At 46.8% G+C, this 17372-nt stretch overlaps 1 protein-coding gene across 1 annotated transcript in view; it reads left to right on the plus strand.

Annotated features, from left to right (window-relative positions):
* Positions 1–16926, plus strand: part of CDCP1 (CUB domain containing protein 1) — a 55945-nt gene extending 39019 nt beyond the window's left edge. Inside the window, exons 5-9 of the mRNA XM_059077883.2 lie at positions 6126–6347; positions 7384–7764; positions 9381–9746; positions 11784–11871; positions 14507–16926. Of these exons, the coding sequence (XP_058933866.1) occupies positions 6126–6347; positions 7384–7764; positions 9381–9746; positions 11784–11871; positions 14507–14939 (1490 nt within the window). The 3' untranslated portion in view covers positions 14940–16926. The remainder of the gene's footprint in view (positions 1–6125; positions 6348–7383; positions 7765–9380; positions 9747–11783; positions 11872–14506) is intronic.
* The last annotated feature ends 446 nt before the right edge of the window (positions 16927–17372 follow it).

Below are 17372 nucleotides of genomic sequence, written 5' to 3' on the forward strand. Positions count from 1 at the left end.
AAGGGGATTCCTCCAAACAATTTCCCACGGCCACCCCCATTCAGTGGTTCATTCTGTTGTCTCCCCATCACTACCATGTCTCTTTATCCATCTGAATGTCTGTGTCCCACTAAACCCCCACTCAGGCATCTTGTCTTATTCCTCTATTTTCCTACACTCAGCACAGTTTCCAGCACATTCCAGGCCCTCCATAAACACTGTCGCACTAATCTCAGGAGGCAGCCTGTTGTCCAAAGTGGCTTGAGAGCCAGATGCACTATCCAAAGGCACAACCCCTCAGAAGGGGCAAGGTAGATGGGACACAGTGGGAGCACCAGGAGCTTGGCCACTGTGGGAATCAGACAAGGACAAGAGCATCAAAAACAGAGTGGAGGGCTCCCCTGGTGGCGCAGTGGTTGAGAGTCCACCTGCCGATGCAGGGGACACGGGTTCATGCCCCGATCCGGGAAGATCCTACATGCCGCAGAGCGGCTGGGCCCATGAGCCATGGCCGCTGAGCCTGCGTGTCCGGAGCCTGTGCTCCACAACGGGAGAGGCCACAACAGTGAGAGGCCCGCATACTGCAAAAAAAAAAAAAACCAAAAACCAGAGTGGAGGCAGAGCTGGGAGGGTTTCTCAAGCCAGAGGGTGGCTGTCACAGCAAGCATGCAAAGTCAGAGCCTCAGCAAGGGTGGAAGCAACTGTCATAGTCACCCTGACCCCTCATCATCCACAGTAAGACCTGACTACAGTGGGCCCAGACTGAAAAAAACCAAATTCTGAATGTGGGCAGCAGGCAGATGTTACCTTGTACCTGATTGTCTCTCCCCCAACCCTGCTCTCTACTCTCTCTCTACTTTGCTGACAATATCAATTTAGCTAAAACTAGACCCAGAGGACTCCTGCAGAGAATATCCTTCCATGGCTTGAGCACAAGTGTCCTGTGTCTTAAGATGAGTAATGTACAAGCTGTCCTGGCTGATTTGGCCAGCTGTGACCAGATGTGTGATCATGGATGGCTTACGTTGCCCAAAACGTGCAGTTCAGCAATGTCAGAGAGCTTAATTTACATTTGTCTCCACCCAACTCATCTTGTTTTTCAGTGCTCCATAATGAACTCTCATCTTTTTTGATGGTACAATACTACCATGCCATACCTGGCATTATTATCACTCTATTATCTGGAGATATAAAAATATAATTTTGGTCCTCTTGGAGTTTCATCTAATAGTCACCGTAGAGAGAGATCTTCTCTGTTGTCCCACACAGCCTGTCTCTCATTTTCTGATATTATTTCTAAAAGGTTCAAATGGCCCTGCTGATAATGATCATATGAGTTAATAGTAGTCTGCCTGTCTATGTTACTTCCTTTAGTGGGAGCAGACTGCTAGCCTACAACCTTTTGCATCCTCTTCTAGCTTCTGGAAGATAGGTTTACTTGCTCTGAAAATACCAGCAGACTGAGTGTATCTTCAGGCCCTGTAGGTTTCTGGGTTAACATGATTCAAATAAGGTAGATGGATGTTTCCAGAATGTTATACCAGATACTTCCAGTAACTGTTCTGGGTAAATGCTGGTTGTGGAAACAGTTGCATTTCTTCTTTTTCAGCTTTTATAACCCCCCAGAAGCCACCTGGAGCCCTTAACTAAGTGTTGGCGTTGTTTTTGTTTTTTCTTGGGTAACTCCTGCTCTGTGAGTCTTTATTTACTTATTTTTGGCTGTGTTGGGTCTTCGTTGCTGCATGCAGGCTTTCTCTAGTTGCGGTGAGGGGGGGCTACTCTTCCTTGCAGTGCACGGGCTTCTCACTGCAGTGGCTTTTCTTGTTGCAGAGTATGGGCCCTAGGGCGCGCAGGCTTCAGTAGTTGTGGCGCGTGAGCTCAGTAGTTGTGGCTCATGGGCTTAGTTGCTCCGCGGCATGTGGGATCTTCCCGGACCAGGGATCAAACCCATGTCCCCTGCATTGGCAGGCGGATTCTTAACCACTGCGCCACCAGGGAAGCCCCTCTGTGAGTCTTTAATTTGTCCTGGAAGAGTTGACACATATTGTGGCCTCTCACTTATCCCCATGGATAAGTAAGAAATCTCAGGAGTTCCCTGGTGGCTTAGTGGTTAGGATTTGGCACTTTCACTCCCTTGGCCTGGGTTCAATCCCTGGTCGGGGAAGTAAGATCCTGCAAGCCTCGAGGTGCGGCCAAAAATTTTTTTCTTTCAAGAGAGAGGCAAAGGGAATCTTAGGATGATGGTACAAGGGGACCCAAGACCATACCTGGGCCCCTTTAGATGAGAGCAGTTGAGAAGGCTCTAGAGAGACTTTTCAGAAAGATAACTTGATGATATACCTAATGTTCTCATAGGTATTGAAAGGAGATTTATACAAGTGGGGGAGAGTTTGGGTGTCAAATTACTAATAAGTACATAGAAACTAAGGAAATGATTTAAATGGCAATAACTAATTCTAGGGAAATAAAATCTTGTGCAAGAAAGAGAAACTATAGCATGGAAATAATGTGACTGTGTAAACACAGTGTTACTATTGTTTACATAGTCATGATAATGCCAACACAGAGTAATGATCTAACATAAAAATATGATGGTAAAGATTGGGAAGATGGGCGAATAGAGAGTTGTAATTTGGATGTTTGCTGGGCATGTGTACTGTGGGTGTGTGTATGTTGTATACGAGGTGTGGGGTGTGGCCAGGGGGACATGAGTGTGGGTGAAGGAGAGGAAATCCTCATCTTCTTTTGTGGGAAACCAACAAATAATACCTGAAACAGGGCTTCCCTGGTGGCACAGTGGTTAAGAAATCGAGCCAATACAGGGGACACAGGTTCAAGCCCTGGTGCGGGAAGATCCCACATGCTGCGGAGCAACTGAGCCCGTGCGCCACAACCACTGAGCCTGCGCTCTAGAGCCCACGAGCCACAACTACTGAGCCCGCGTGCCTAGAGCCTGAGCTCCACAACAAGAGAAGCCACTGCCATGAGAAGCCCGCGCACCACAACGAAGAGCAGCCCCCGCTCACCTCAACTAGAGAAAGCCCATGCGCAGCAACGATGACACAACGCAGCCAAAAATAAATAAATAAATAAAAAATATTTTTTTAAAACCCTGAAACAGAAATATCTAGAAGCAGCAATGGAAGCATGTTGTTGGGTGCTGTGGATGTAATTGTAAAGAGAACCTGCCAAAAGAGTTGAAAGTTGTTATTCTGGGGAGTGGTCACAGTGGGGAGGGAGTTTTGTTTTCATAACAAACCTTAGAAAACTATTTGATTCGTTAAACCAGTGGTTCTCAGCCAGGAGCAGTCTTGCCCCCCAAGGGACATGTGACAATGTCTGAAGACATTTCTGGTTGTTATAATGGAGGGCCATGGGGGTGCTACTGGCATCTAGTGGGTGGAGGCCAGGAATGCTGCTAAACATCTTACAGTGCACAGGACAGCCCCACAACGAAGAATTACCCTGCCCCAAATGTCAATAGTGCCAAGCCAGAGAAACCCTGCTTTAAATTCTGTGTGTGCACTACTTTGATACCGTACAAATTAGGAGAGGGGGAGGGGGTAGGGAGGCTCCTGCAACCTGTGATTGGACCTCGATAAAGGTGAGTGGGATTTCAGAAGCAAAAGGGCTCCTAACACAGCCAGGGTAGGGGTAGGGAGGGTTTCCTAGAGGTAACAATGAAGATAAATTTTAAAGGACAGTAAGATATGAGCTGAATGTGGGGCTAGGAGATTGAAAAGCTAACCATTTTCTAAATCAAATCATATTTAAGTTAACAACATAAGCATATATACTCCAGCTCTGGGTATGTCATCTCTCTGATTAAAGCACTGTTAGAACTTACAGTAAAATTTACACAGACATAAGCAATAAGAACTAAAGAGAGGAGTCAGCAGATATGACAACCATAAGATACTTCCCTAATTTTGCTCCTAATTTGACACTGAGCTCCCTGGCAGCCAGTTCAAAAGGAACAATTTTATTAAGTATATGGTTCCTGTTACCAGGAAGGAGGAAGCCTAGCAGACTCTCTTGGGAAACAGAACTTTCCCAACTGGCACTGGACTTATTTATTCACTGGAGCTGCAGGCAGAGAGGCCAAGAGACCCGATAGACACATCGGCAACACCCATGTCTTGCAAAGGCAGCACCACCTTGCATAGGCATCTTCCTAACTTGATGGCTTCTGTAAAAGCAGAACGAATGAAATTAAAAAGCAACTCAGTAAACAGTGATTTCCAGGGGTTCATAGTGTAGAGCCTTCTGGGGATGACATTAGAAAGTGAAATGACTCTTTTATAAAGTAGCCTGGTAATCCATTCTAAATAGTTGAAAAAATATTCCTATGCTGTCACCTAACAATCAGTTCTGGGATATTATCCTGAGGAAATAGATAAACACTAAACATGTGCATGTGCTTATTAGAATCTTTTACTTCTAGTGGCGCAATCATAGAAGTGACCTAAAAAAAACAATAATTGGGCAGTTTTTCCAAATTACATAAGAAATACATACCTATTTTTCTAACTAAAAATTCAAACATCACAGACAAAGCTAAAATCCCCCCGACCATCTGTATTGTCCCTACTTCCAGACCCCCTCCTAGGGTAACCACAATTATGGGTTTGTTATATTTCTCTCCAAATCTTTTTTCTCTTCATTTAAATATTAAGTACATACATACATAAGTATGTACATGTAGAAATAGCTATTTCATTTTATATAGAGACTTTACAATCAAATGGTGTCATAGTCTAAATATGGTTCTACAACTTGCTGTTTTACCTAATACTATATCTTGGAGGTTCTTATGTCAGTATATTTAGATCTCCCTCATTCTTTTAAACTGCTGCATAATATTCCATTGGTGAAAGTTTCATGGTCTGTTTAACTATTCCAGTATTACTCCAGTCACTGTCACAGCACTGACTTATACAAGTGGGCATATATACCCATGTCACACTGCTGGGTTATAGGGGTGTAGGGTTTTTTTTTTTATACTATACACTTTCTTTTAATTTGCTTTTCTCTAATTATAGGTAGTATTACAAGTAATATTAACAACACTTCATATTTTGGATATTTGGACATTTATATTTCCTTTACTGTGAACTTCTCAATCATTCTATGTAGAAAGTATTTTCTCCCAGTGTGTCCCTTGTCCTTTAAACATTATTTGTGGTACTTAAGTCAGAAAGATATTTTAATCTTTATTTATTTTTTTGCTTTTATAATTTGTGTTTATTCCAGATTTATAAAGATATTCTCTTTGTTTTTATTTTGGTGACTGCTTTGAAGTACTAGTGTAATTTTATTCTTTTACTAATGGGAGAGACCGTTCTCCTGGCCCAGCCTATGGAGTACTTCATCTTTTTGTCACTTATTTGAAATGTAACATTTATTAGAGATTAAATTATAATATCTATGGTTCCATCCTGCCTAAGAATCTTGTATCCCTGCACTAATACCAGCTGTTGTTAATTACTCTTCATAGAGGGAGAATATTTAAATAGGTGATGCTAAATCTCACTTAGATGACTAAGAGTAATAAATATTTTATTTTTATTTTATTTTTTCTGTACGTGGGCCTCTCACTGCTGTGGCCTCTCCCGTTGTGGAGCACAGGCTCCGGACACGTAGGCTCAGCGGCCATGGCTCACAGGCCCAGCCGCTCCGCGGCACGTGGGATCTTCCCAGACCGGAGCACGAACCCGTGTCCCCTGCATCGGCAGACGGACTCTCAACCACTGCGCCACCAGGGAAGCCCCAGTAATGAATATTTTAAAAGCTTAGTGAATATGAAAACTATATGGTAAAATAAGTGTATCTGTATAAAATAATAAAGTAAAATCTGAGTATAAAATTTTATATACACCATACTGTTAAATAGGTGAAAATATGCGTGCATATGCACAAGGACTAAGATGAGTTTGAAGAAATGAAAGCAGTTACATAAGGATGGTCAAAATACAGTCCACTGACTTTCTTTTTAAATTTTGTTTCAAGCTATTGTAATGTTTTCTTAATAATAAAAAAAATTTCCCAGTGTTCCCCAGCCATGAGAGATTTTGTGCTCATTTTTACCGTCTCACAGGGCTCATCCTGATCCATTCTTCATGCCTGTTTTCTATTTGTGGTTCCAGATAAAATCTACGTGGTTGACTTGAGTAACGAGCAAGCCATGTCGCTGACCATTGAGCAACGGCCCAGCAAACTGAGCCACAAATTTGTCCCCGGCTGCTTCGTGTGTCTGGACTCTCGGACCTGCAGCACCAACCTCACCCTGACAGCTGGCTCCAAACACAAGATCTCCTTCCTTTGTGATGATCTGACACGCCTATGGATCAACGCCCAGAAAACCATAAGTACGCCCCCGCCCCTTCAGTGTGCTCCTCCCGGGCTGTCGGAGTTCTCCCCTCCCTGCCCTGTCTTAGTGGGGTCCACTGGGTGGGTTGTAAATAGTATGATCAGAAATGCCCCCAGCAGTGAGGGTGAGCAAGGACAACCAAGAAGCACAGAGCAAGGTGGAGACACACCCCCTTTGAGACCAGCAGCCTCCGTGGGAACATGCATCTTTCCCACGGAAGCAAATGGCATCGCCCGTGTCCATGCTCACGTCTCCTCTGTCCAGCCTCCAGTCTCCCTCCTCTGAAATCCTTGTAGCCTTCCCCAACCTCCCCCATCTGCATGCCCCCTGCTTCCACGCTCACTGCTCACTTGTCTTCTGTTGCATGAGACCAACTCTTGAGCTCAAAAACTTTGGCTTCTTCCATTTTTTATCCCTTTAGCTACTAGCCGTGCCCGACATGTGCGAGTCACATAGAAATGTTTAATCAGTGGAGGGTAGCAAAACCAATAGTCACCTCCTTGCTGGACCACCATCATCTCTGACGTGGATGCTTTTAAGGTCTCCACTGAGGCAGTAACTGAAGCCGCAAGAGGCAAAGCAGCCAGCCCGAGGCCACCCCATTAGGAAGCGTCAGATCTGAAATGCCAGCTGAGATCTCCCCAACTCTACTCCCAGCTCTAACCATTAGGCAAACTGCCTCCCCACAGGCAGGGACACTGGGCAGCAGGGCTGGGTGAAGGGAAAAACCTGTACCCTGCCCACGTGGCACTTAGCGTCTAAGACACAGGTTGTCTTAGTTGAGAACTTGAGCAAACAAGAAGAGAAAATTTCAACCCTGAATACTCCCCAGAAGTTGTTCTGCCAGTTTAGTGGAGAGTAGGAATGCAAGAGCAGGAGGGAAGCTAGGAAAGGGGCATCAAGGAGGCAGGAGTGCCTCCAGGAGAGGAGAGACCAAAGGGAAAAGCGAGAAAGCCTGGGGCTGACTTGAGAGCTGGAGAGGATGCACTTCCGGTTTCCTCCCAGCCTGGGTACCACGAGCCCCTCTTTTGTAGGCTGCCTGGACCACCGGTACTGCCACAGGAAGTCCTACTCGCTCCAGGTGCCGTGGTACATCCTCCAGCTGCCTGTGCAGCTGCACGACTTCTCCTGGAAGCTGCTGGTGCCCAAAGACAGCATCAGCCTGGCACTGGTGCCTGCCCAGAAGCTGCAGCAGCACACTCACAAGAGGGTTTGCAACACCAGCTTCAGCTACCTCGTGGCCAGTGCTGTTCCCGGCCAGGACCTTTACTTCGGCTCCTTCTGCTCTGGAGGCTCCATCGAGCAGATTCAGGTGAAGCAGAACATCTCGGTGACCCTCCGCACCTTTACCCCCAGCTTCCAGCAAGAGGCCTCCAGGCAGAGCCTGACTGTGTCCTTTATCCCCCACTTCAAAGGTAAGATGGTCTTTCACTCTCTCCCCATCTCGATGCCCTCTTAGCCTTTCTTATTGGGACACTTATCTTATTTTGGTTTTCTGATCGTCTTAATTGTCAATTTGAAGAGAAGGGATAGCTGAGTGGGCTGTTCCTCATACAAGATGATGAGTCCTAATCCTGACTTTACCATTAACCTAATGTGGAAAATTCCAGGAGTTAGAAATAAGACTGACAGTGGGAGGTGATTGATGGTTGGTAGGCAGCAGAACAAATAATCAGGTTCGAGGCTTTTTTGGAAGCAGGTAGGGCATAAATGAGAACTAACCAAATATTCCCAAGTCCTGGATTCTTGAAGTGGTAACATACAAATCCTTATGCAGATATTTTTATGATTCTGCTTTGACAATAAAGAGTGCAGTTTGGAGGGCACAGAGGAAGGAATACTGGGAGAGAGATGAATCTCTAGAGCATTCTCCTGCATGGGGGAGCAGACCCGTCCTGGGAGGCTAGTGTATGATCTTCTCAGGCAGCAGGTGAGGTTTAAATCGGTCACAACGGTGAACTCTACAGTGTTGATTTTAAAATTCAGTCACCACTACAAGTTGCTAAGTTCATTTTTAAATTGACCAAGACCTTAATTCAAGGTTTACTGTGTAATTTTGTCCTCAGAGGCATGAGTGGGAGAGAAATGAATCTGGCCGTAAGATTAAGGTCAGCCCAGGTTGCCTGGTATCTCCAAGGTTACCAGAGAAACTCCTTCTGGGGAGTCTTTGAAAATAAGACACACCCGGGGCTTCCCTGGTGGCGCAGTGGTTGAGAGTCTGCCTGCCGATGCAGGGGACGCGGGTTCGTGCCCCGGTCTGGGAGGATCCCACATGCTGCAGAGCGGCTGGGCCTGTGAGCCATGGCCGCTGGGCCTGTGCGTACAGAGCCTGCGCGAGCCTGCGCATCCGCTCCGCAACGGGAGAGGCCACAACAGTGAGAGGCCTGCGTACCGCATAAAAAAAAAAAAAAAAAAAAAAAAAAAAAAGACACACCCTCCTCAGTGTGGAGTGTTGGGGTTTTATCTCACCTGAAGATAAGGAGTGGATTAGACCCTTTCAACTTTGCAACTCTAGAATTCTTCCCAGAATCCGAAGTTTTCTAAATCTCCAAAATAGAAATCAGTTTACACCAGTCCCACCATGGAGCTGGGTGTTAGTTAGATGTTAGCTCCATTGAGGGCATTTCTGAAAGGAAGCTGAGACAACCACCAATTTGGCAAACTGGCCTGTTCTGTGTTTGTTTGTTTGTTTGGTTGGTTGGTTTTTTCAAAAGGCCCGAGAACCTAATCTGAGACTCTATTCCTTTGCTGACCAATATGGTAGCCACTGGCCGCATGTGGCAATTTAAATTTAAATTAATAGTAAACAAAATTAAAAATTCAGTTCTTCAGTCACACCAAGCACATTCCAAGTCTTCAACAGACACATGCAGCTGTGGCTACTCTTAGCCAGTGCAGATCCAGAGCCTCTCCATCATGGCAGGAAACTCTGTAATCTGGACAGTGTAGCATCGTCTCCTCCACCCTCCTATTCTCTCCATCTTGATTGAGTGAAATAACATTTGAGTGGATTCTCTTCCTTTTCCTGCAGAGGAAGGTGTTTTCACAGTGACCCTGGACACGAAAAGCAAGGTCTACCTGAGGACCCCTAACTGGGACAGGGGCCTACCATCCCTCACCTCCATGTCCTGGAACATCAGCGTGCCCCAAGACCAGGTGGCCTGCCTGACCTTCCTCAAAGAGCGGACAGGCGTGGTCTGCCAGACAGGACGTGCGTTCATGATCATCCAGGAGCAGCAGGCCCACACCGAGGAGATCTTCAGCCTAGAGGAGGATGTGCTGCCCAAGCCAAGCTTCCACTATCACAGCTTCTGGGTCAACATCTCCAACTGCAGCCCCATGAGCAGGAAGCAGCTGGACCTGCTTTTCTCGGTCTCGCTTACTCCAAGGACCATGGGTAAGGTCTTTTGGGGGTGGTGGTGGATAGCACTTGGTAGCTGAGGGAGCAGGAGCAAGACTGGAAGGCAAGTCAGAAAGCATGGATTTGAGTCCTGGCTGTCGATGTATCAGTCAGCTATTGTGTCAATAATACTGTAGAACAAACCACCCCAGAACTCAGTGGCTTTAAAACAGCCATTTGTTATTGCTCACATGTTGGCTGGGCAGTTCTGAGCTGGGCTTGTCAGGGTTCATTCACTCAAGCACCTGTGGGCAGCTGCAGGTTGGTTAGAGGACTTTGTCAGTCTTGACCGGGCACTCTCACATGTCTGGGGCCCAGGCAAGATCAGCCGTGATAACTGGGATTCCTTGGCTCTCCTCAGCATGGTCTCTTATCCTCCAAACTGGGGCCTTTTCTCATGGCAGAGGCAGAGAGATCCAAGAGAGGCTGGGGGAAACATGCAAGGTCTCCTGACGCTTAGGTTAGGGACTCATGCCCTGTCCCTTTGACAGCATTGGTTTGGTCAGCCCAGATTCAAGGGGTGGACAGGTAGACTCCATCTCTTGTTGGGAGGAGCTGCAGGATCACACAGTAAATAAAGGACATGGATCAGGGCAGGGGAAGAATTAGGGCATTTTGGTAGTCAATCTACTGTTAACCTCATTCTGACATACGGGAAGTCTCTTTACTCCTCTGATCTTCCTCTGCAGAGAATAGATGATTTTAACTACCCCATAAAATTATCACTGGGGATTCAGTGTTGGTGATTAAACTGTGAGGACCTGGAAATTGTGACACAGATACATGATGCTGGCATTTTTTATTTAGCCCAGTGAAACATTAGAATCCTTGAATGCCCTCAGTCGTGGGTCTCAGAGTCATGATGAGGATTTTGCCTTTATGCCCAAAGTGGTAGTATCCACTGAAGAGTTTCAGGCAATCTGTGGTGGAGCCATGTTAGCCCTTGATTCCGAGATAGTCACAGAGCACTACAGAGTGTTGGAACCATGGAGGTTTTTTTCCCCAGCCCCTTCCCTTTTGGGTGGTCAGATAGACTGTGTGTCCACCCAAGGCCACACAGGTGATTAGCAGCAAGAGAACCGACGGGGACCAGAAGCCACAAATGAAAAGCTCTCCCACACTCTCAGATTAGCTTCTGAGTTTTCTTTCTCTCTTACATTCATTTTCTGTCATTTATTTCTAGTCCTATTTTCTCACAGTCTCACCTTTTGTTTTCGTATTGAACAAGCCAGAAATTCTAAATCCTGGTTTGGTGCAGGGCTCTCTCTCTGATTTATTTTCTTTTTCCTTTGTACAACTGTAGGAGAAGGACAGCACACATGAAACAACCCTCTCCTTAACTCCTTCACCTCTGACTTTTGACTCTCTGCTTTCTTCTACACCCCCTGCTCTTCTCTCCTCCAACGTGGGCTGTGGCGATCAGGGGAGCACAGCTGGGATAGGGCAGGAGTAGCCTTTGGAGTAGATCTGGTAGGTCCCCTAGTTTGTTTTAGTTATCTTTCACTGTATAACAAACTATTCCAAGATTTAGTGGCTTAGACAATAACCATTTTTTTTTGCTCACAATTCCATGGGTCAGGAATTTGGATGGGGCACAGCAGGTAGCTCATCTCTGCTCTAAGATATCGGGGGCCTCAGCCAGATGCCTTGAATAGCTAGAGGGGGGCTGAGATGGTTCACCTTTGCTCACCTTCAAGGCTGGGAGCCTTGGTGTGTCTTCCTCATGGAGCCTCCACATGGCTACTTGGGCTTCCTCATAGCATGGTCTCAGCATAGTCAGGCTTCTTACATGGTGTCTGGCTTTTCCTCAGGAAGCGCAGGAAGCTGCCAGGTTTCTGAAAGGTTAGGTACACACCAGTACAGCCCATATTCAGGAGGAAAGGAAACAGATTCCCCTTAAAGTGAGGAGCAGCATGTGCGTACAGGGAGGGAAGGAATGGATGGTAGCCATCTTTGAAGACTGTCTACTGGAGTTCATCACCAGCCTGACATCAAGTGTCTCCCCATCTTCCTCCCTTGTGTCTCTGCTCACAGACCTGACTGTCATCATCCTCGCAGTGGTGGGAGGTGGCACCTTACTGCTGTGTGCCCTCGGACTCATCGTTTGCTTTGTGAAAAAGAAGTAGGTGGAATTTCTCAAAATGTCTTCACCTGAGCTGACACCTCCTTACATCACACAGACCAGAGCTGTCATTAATTATTGACTTTTTTTCCTTGCTTTCCATTTCCCCCGCAAAGATCAATGTTAAATAATATTGCCAGGGTGGGTCTGGGGGGGGTACTTCCCTGGCAGTCCAGTGGTTAAGACTGTGCTTCCAGTGCAGGGGGCGTGGGTTCAATCCCTGGCTGGGGAACTAAGGTCCCATGTGCTATGCAGTGCGGCCAAAAAAATAAATATTGCAGGGGGTGAATTCCCTGGCAGTCCAGCAATTAGGACTCCAACCTTTCACTGCCGAGGTTGAGGGTTGGACCCTTGTTTGGGGAACTAAGATCCTGCAAGCCACCTGGCGTGGCCAAAAAAAAAAAAAAAAAAGTGGAAAATAAATAATATTGCTGGATGTGAATTATGCTTGGAGGGGGAAAAAATCCCCTACCTAGTAGGAAAAAAAAATACACATGCGGTGACATTTTATTCTACAGTTTTATGCAGCTGCCTCAGCATAAGTCCCCTGTGAATCATTTACCGTCTGCTCATTAGACTGTGGTCCTCACAGGGGTGATCTTGGCAGGAAAACGCTCACGTAGACCCTGCCAGACCAGGCCTGTGAACCCGCTCCCCCCGTCACCTTGAGGAAAACACACTCCCGCTGCCCAGCTTGTTCTCCTCCAGTTTCTTAAACAAACTGTCTGTTTTATGCTTGTTTATTGGCCTCCAGACAAGCACCAAAAAGCCAGCCCTGTGGGCAAGAGGAAGGAAGACCCAGTTAACTGACTCAGTCTCACCTTCCACCCCCTCAGGATAACATCTTCTGTTTTATGGGAGGAAAGTGTTGACCTTTTTAGACAGAGTACATGCTGCTGCCAGATTTCATCAGTTCTCCTCGTATTTCTAATTAAAGCCATGGGAGAGGGGGGAATCTATTTCCCTTAGCAAAAAACTAAAACAATTTTTTTTTTTTATTAACTGGGACCGTGAGCAAACAATTGAAATTGCTGATCAGAAATGTCTCCGCTGATGAGGATGGGTTGGCAGGTTCAGGGGGAGGCGTCTTCTCTGTGAAACGGGATTGCACACATCTCGCGTGAGGGAAAAGGACTTCTTTTAAAGAAACATCATTGTATCATTACTCTCAGGAAAACTTTCCTGTCTGGGGTGCACAATATGTTCCACCCAGATGGGAAAGCATGGCATTAACACTGGGCCCCAGTTTCCTCATCAGGAGGGAATTGGATGAGGGGAGGGGCCAGCACTTGCCTCCATCCCTAAAGTGCCCCAGTCCCGACCTGGGAATTACCAGCCCCTGCGTTGCTGTGGGGGAGGCCACTGGCTGGCAGGTTTGCATAAGGCTTGTCTGTCCCCAAGTTGGGTTGGGAGGGAGGACAGGTTCCTGCTGTGAGAAGGAGGGCAGACAGTGCCGTTGAACTTGGTCATTAAGCATCTATTTCCTGAGGGTCTCCTGGGCCCTAGGAACCAGGAGAGGTGCTGGGGATACACAAGACACAGTCTTTTCTCCTGCCGTCTATGGGGGCAGAGGGACTAAAGAAGCAGGCAAATAAGGAGGCGGTGTCGGGACAGTGTGAGAAGAGCTTGGTGGGGACAAGCAAGGCGCTGTAGGAGCACGTGGGCGGAGCATTGCTACAAAGCTTCAGGCTGGAGGCCTTGCAGCCTGTCATCCTGGCCAGGGAACCCAGTGTTACAAGCTACATGTAGTAGATTTATTTTTATCTCAGAAAAGCACAGGTTCACAATTAGTGAACCTCCAGCCATGCATTATGTGGTCCATTACGCTAATTGAGCTTCTGTCCTCCATTTGAATCTCTGGTCGGCTAAAATGTCAGCATCCCCTGCTTTTCACTGGTGGAGATGGAGGGCGAGGCTTTGTTTTCCAAGGCAAGGAGTGCAAATGCCCATCCATGTCCACTACAAAAGAACATTACAAACCAAGCATTAATGGTGTTAGGGAGGAACCCGGGCACCCCAGCCTGACTTTCGTCTTCTTTGTAGCTCTTTCCTCTTTTGGAGGTTACTGCTGAAGGGACTGGATCCCTCTACTGATGCTGAGTCCTACTGTCCCCAACTCCAGCTAAAAACTAAGATACAACCTTCCATCCTGAGTGTCATATGCTCTCATTTAGAAGCTAGATTGTCGTAGTTTGTACTCATGCAAAAGTGAGACGAAGCATTAGCTACAGGAAAGAACTCAGAGAGTCATAGAAGGTTGGCCTAGGCACACCCGTGCTTGATGTGGTTGGTTTGGGACACCACCTGTCTCTGCTAGGAAAGAGAGGTTGTCAGATGTCTCTACCTTTGGATACCACGCAGGTATCAAAGCAAACTCGGGCACAGAGGGTGTTAACAGTGCCCTCTCTAAACCACTCTCTCCTCCTGTTTCCACTTTAAAAACTGGAGACAGAAGCTGGTCCCTTTCTAAATGTTCACTGAGGATAGCAGTTTCAGGTTCAAACGCTAAGCTATTTGAGGGACTTGGGGGAGCCCCAGTCAGAGCCCTGAATGATCTTCATTCCAGTAGGGATGTACAGTTGGTGAGCCTCTAAGATTGTTTTCTTCCTGACTTCTGTCTTGTTCCCTTCCTCAGTAGGAAAAAGAAGATCAACAAGGGCCCAGCTGTAGGTATCTACAACAGTAATGTCAATACCCAGATGCCGATGCAGCCAAAAAAGTTTCAGAAAAGACGGAACGACAACGACTCCCACGTGTATGCCGTCATCGATGACACCATGTTGTATGGGCATCTGCTGCAGGATTCCAAAAGGCCCTTCTTCCAGCCAGAGGTGGATACCTACCGGCCCTTCCAGGGCCCCACAGGGGACTGCCCTCCCTCCCCACCCCCCATATGCTCCAGGGCTCCAACTGCAAAGTTGACCAAAGAGGAGCCACCCTCTGGCTTCCTTTCTGAGTCTGAGATCGAACCGTACACCTTCTCCCACCCCAAAAACAGGAAGATAAGCACTGGGAACACAGACCCTCCCTTGCTAAAAACCTATGAGACCATGGAGCCTGGGGAATAACTTGGACCCACCCCAAAGACTTCACATAAAGCAGGGCACTGAGATGCCCTTTACGGTTCCCACCCAGAAATCCTGAAGAAGAGGAATTCTGTGGAAGAATAGCAGGAGGTTTTTCTGGATGCCACCAACTTCTGATTTCCAAGTGGACTCATTCCAATGCTGAGACATTGAAAATGATGAATTGTGATCTGGATACAATCATCACAGTGAATGTCCTTCTAAACTCAGGTTGGGTTGTAACCAGTCCATGAGAGGGGAGAGGCTGAATCACGCAGGACAGGGATGCAATGAGCCCTGGATTTGGATTTGGATTTGGATTTAGACTTCTTCAGGTTGACAGTGCCAACCCCTAGGAGCCCACGGAGACCTCTGCTCTCACTGGGGTCCCCTGGGTGGAAATGTCAGCGTGCTTTTTTATTTTTATTATTTATTTGGTGGTCCTGTGTATTTAAGAAGTCAAATGTATAGCCATGCAGCTCTTTTCACCTGACATAGTGAAAGCTCATGCTAACTGGTTAGATGGCTGGGTTTTGACGTCTGCTGACCACTAGATACACATGTGCTTGTCCCCTGGGAGGTGGGAATAATTTGCAGTCTGTCCACCCAGAAAAGGGTGTGTGTGTTTGAGGGTACTGACGCACATCTGCTTTGATAAGAGACTTGCTGGTTCTCTCGCTCTGCGTGTGGTTATCCCACCACAGAAATCCATCTTGAGTCCCATTGTCCTTTGACCTAGAAGTAAGAGAAATTTCCTGGAATTGCCATGTGTGGCTCTCCCAGCTGCAGCAATACTCTAGCATCTAAATAGAAATTTAGAGAGTATTTTCATCCTCTAAAAACATTGCAGGATACACCAAAGGGTGGCCACCTGTATTCGTTTCCTAATGCTACTGCAACAAATTACCGCAAGCATGGTGGCTTAAAAGAACGCAAATTTCCTGTCTTCGGGTTCTGGAGATCAGAAGCACAAAATGGGTTTCACTGAGCTAAAATCCATGTGTCAGCAGAGCTGTGCTCCTTCTGGAGGCTCTAGGGGAGAATCCGTCTCCTTGCCTTTTCCAGTTTGTAGAGGCTGCTCACATTCCTTGCGTCTGATGGTGGCAATGTGACACTCTTGCTTCCCTCTCTTACTGACAAGGACCTTTCACTTACAAAGCCCAGCTGGATAATCCAGAATTATCTCAACATCTTTAATTACACTGAAAAGTCCCTTCTGCCCTGTAAGGTAACATATCCATAGGTGCTGGGGATTAGGACATGGACGATTATTCTGCCTACCACACCTTTCCTGCCCCTTCAGGAGAGACTGCAGAATGATCCAGCCTACAGGAGTGTTTTGTTTAGCCTGCGCATCTTTTTAAAGAGTTAGTCACCAACATTTAAAATTATAAAATTATAAAATGTTTACGTAAAAATCCGGATCAGAAGGTCTGGCCATGCTGGGGCTCATATTCTCACCGAGCAAAAACCAGCTGGAGTTGAAATGCAGCTCATCTTTAGATGGGGCATCTGGTTCACCAGTTCACTGCAGGGCCCACCAACCTTGTCACCTCACACACTGAGGCTGAGGGTCTGCTGCTATTGGTCAACACCCTGCAGAGTTGCTTCTCTCATAATGAAATGGAAAGTTCAAGACTCATATCTCATATGAAATGAGAAGACAATTCTTGAGGCTGATGGGTGCTTCAGGAAAGTTTCCTTTACACACAGCCCACATCCTTCATTTGTACTAATTACCAGGCCAGCTCCTGTGGGCATTTGCCTTTGTGGCCCCTGTTCTCATCTGTGGGAGAAGGATTGTGTTATGGCCTGTCAGTACAGTCCCAGGTCGATACTTCTGTGGCAAAACCTCCTTTAAAAAGTAGATGTAGGAAAAAAAAAAAAAGTAGTAGATGCAGGGCTTCCCTGGTGGCACAGTGGTTAAGAATCCGACCGCCAATGCAAGGGACATGGGTTCAAGCCCTGGTACAGGAGGATCCCACAGGCCACAGAACAACTAAGCCCGAGCTCCACAACTACTGAGCCTGCACTCTAGAGCCCGTGAGCCACAACTACTGAACCCTTATGCCACAACTACTGAAGCCTACACACCCTAGAGCCCGTGTTCCGCAACAAGAGAAGCCACTGCAATGAGACACCCGCGCGCCATAACAAAGAGTAGCCCCCGCTCGCCGTAAGTAGAAAAAGCCCGCGCGCAGCAACAATGACCCAATGCAGCCAAAAATAAATAAATTTTTAAAAAATAAAAGGAATTAACATTTAAAAAAAAGGAAAGTAGATGCAGGTCGTCGTGTTCAGTGGCTTCACCTTGGAAATGCACTGCCCAGACTTGTCCACCTGCTACTTTGCCTCCGTGAAAAGGAGTTTTGCAATCTTCTAAATGGTGTGTGTTCCCGGGTATTTTTAACCCTTTCCAGGAGGAAGAGTATGTTA

Source organism: Kogia breviceps, chromosome 10 (assembly GCF_026419965.1).
Source record: "Kogia breviceps isolate mKogBre1 chromosome 10, mKogBre1 haplotype 1, whole genome shotgun sequence".
Lineage (NCBI taxonomy): Eukaryota > Metazoa > Chordata > Mammalia > Artiodactyla > Physeteridae > Kogia > Kogia breviceps.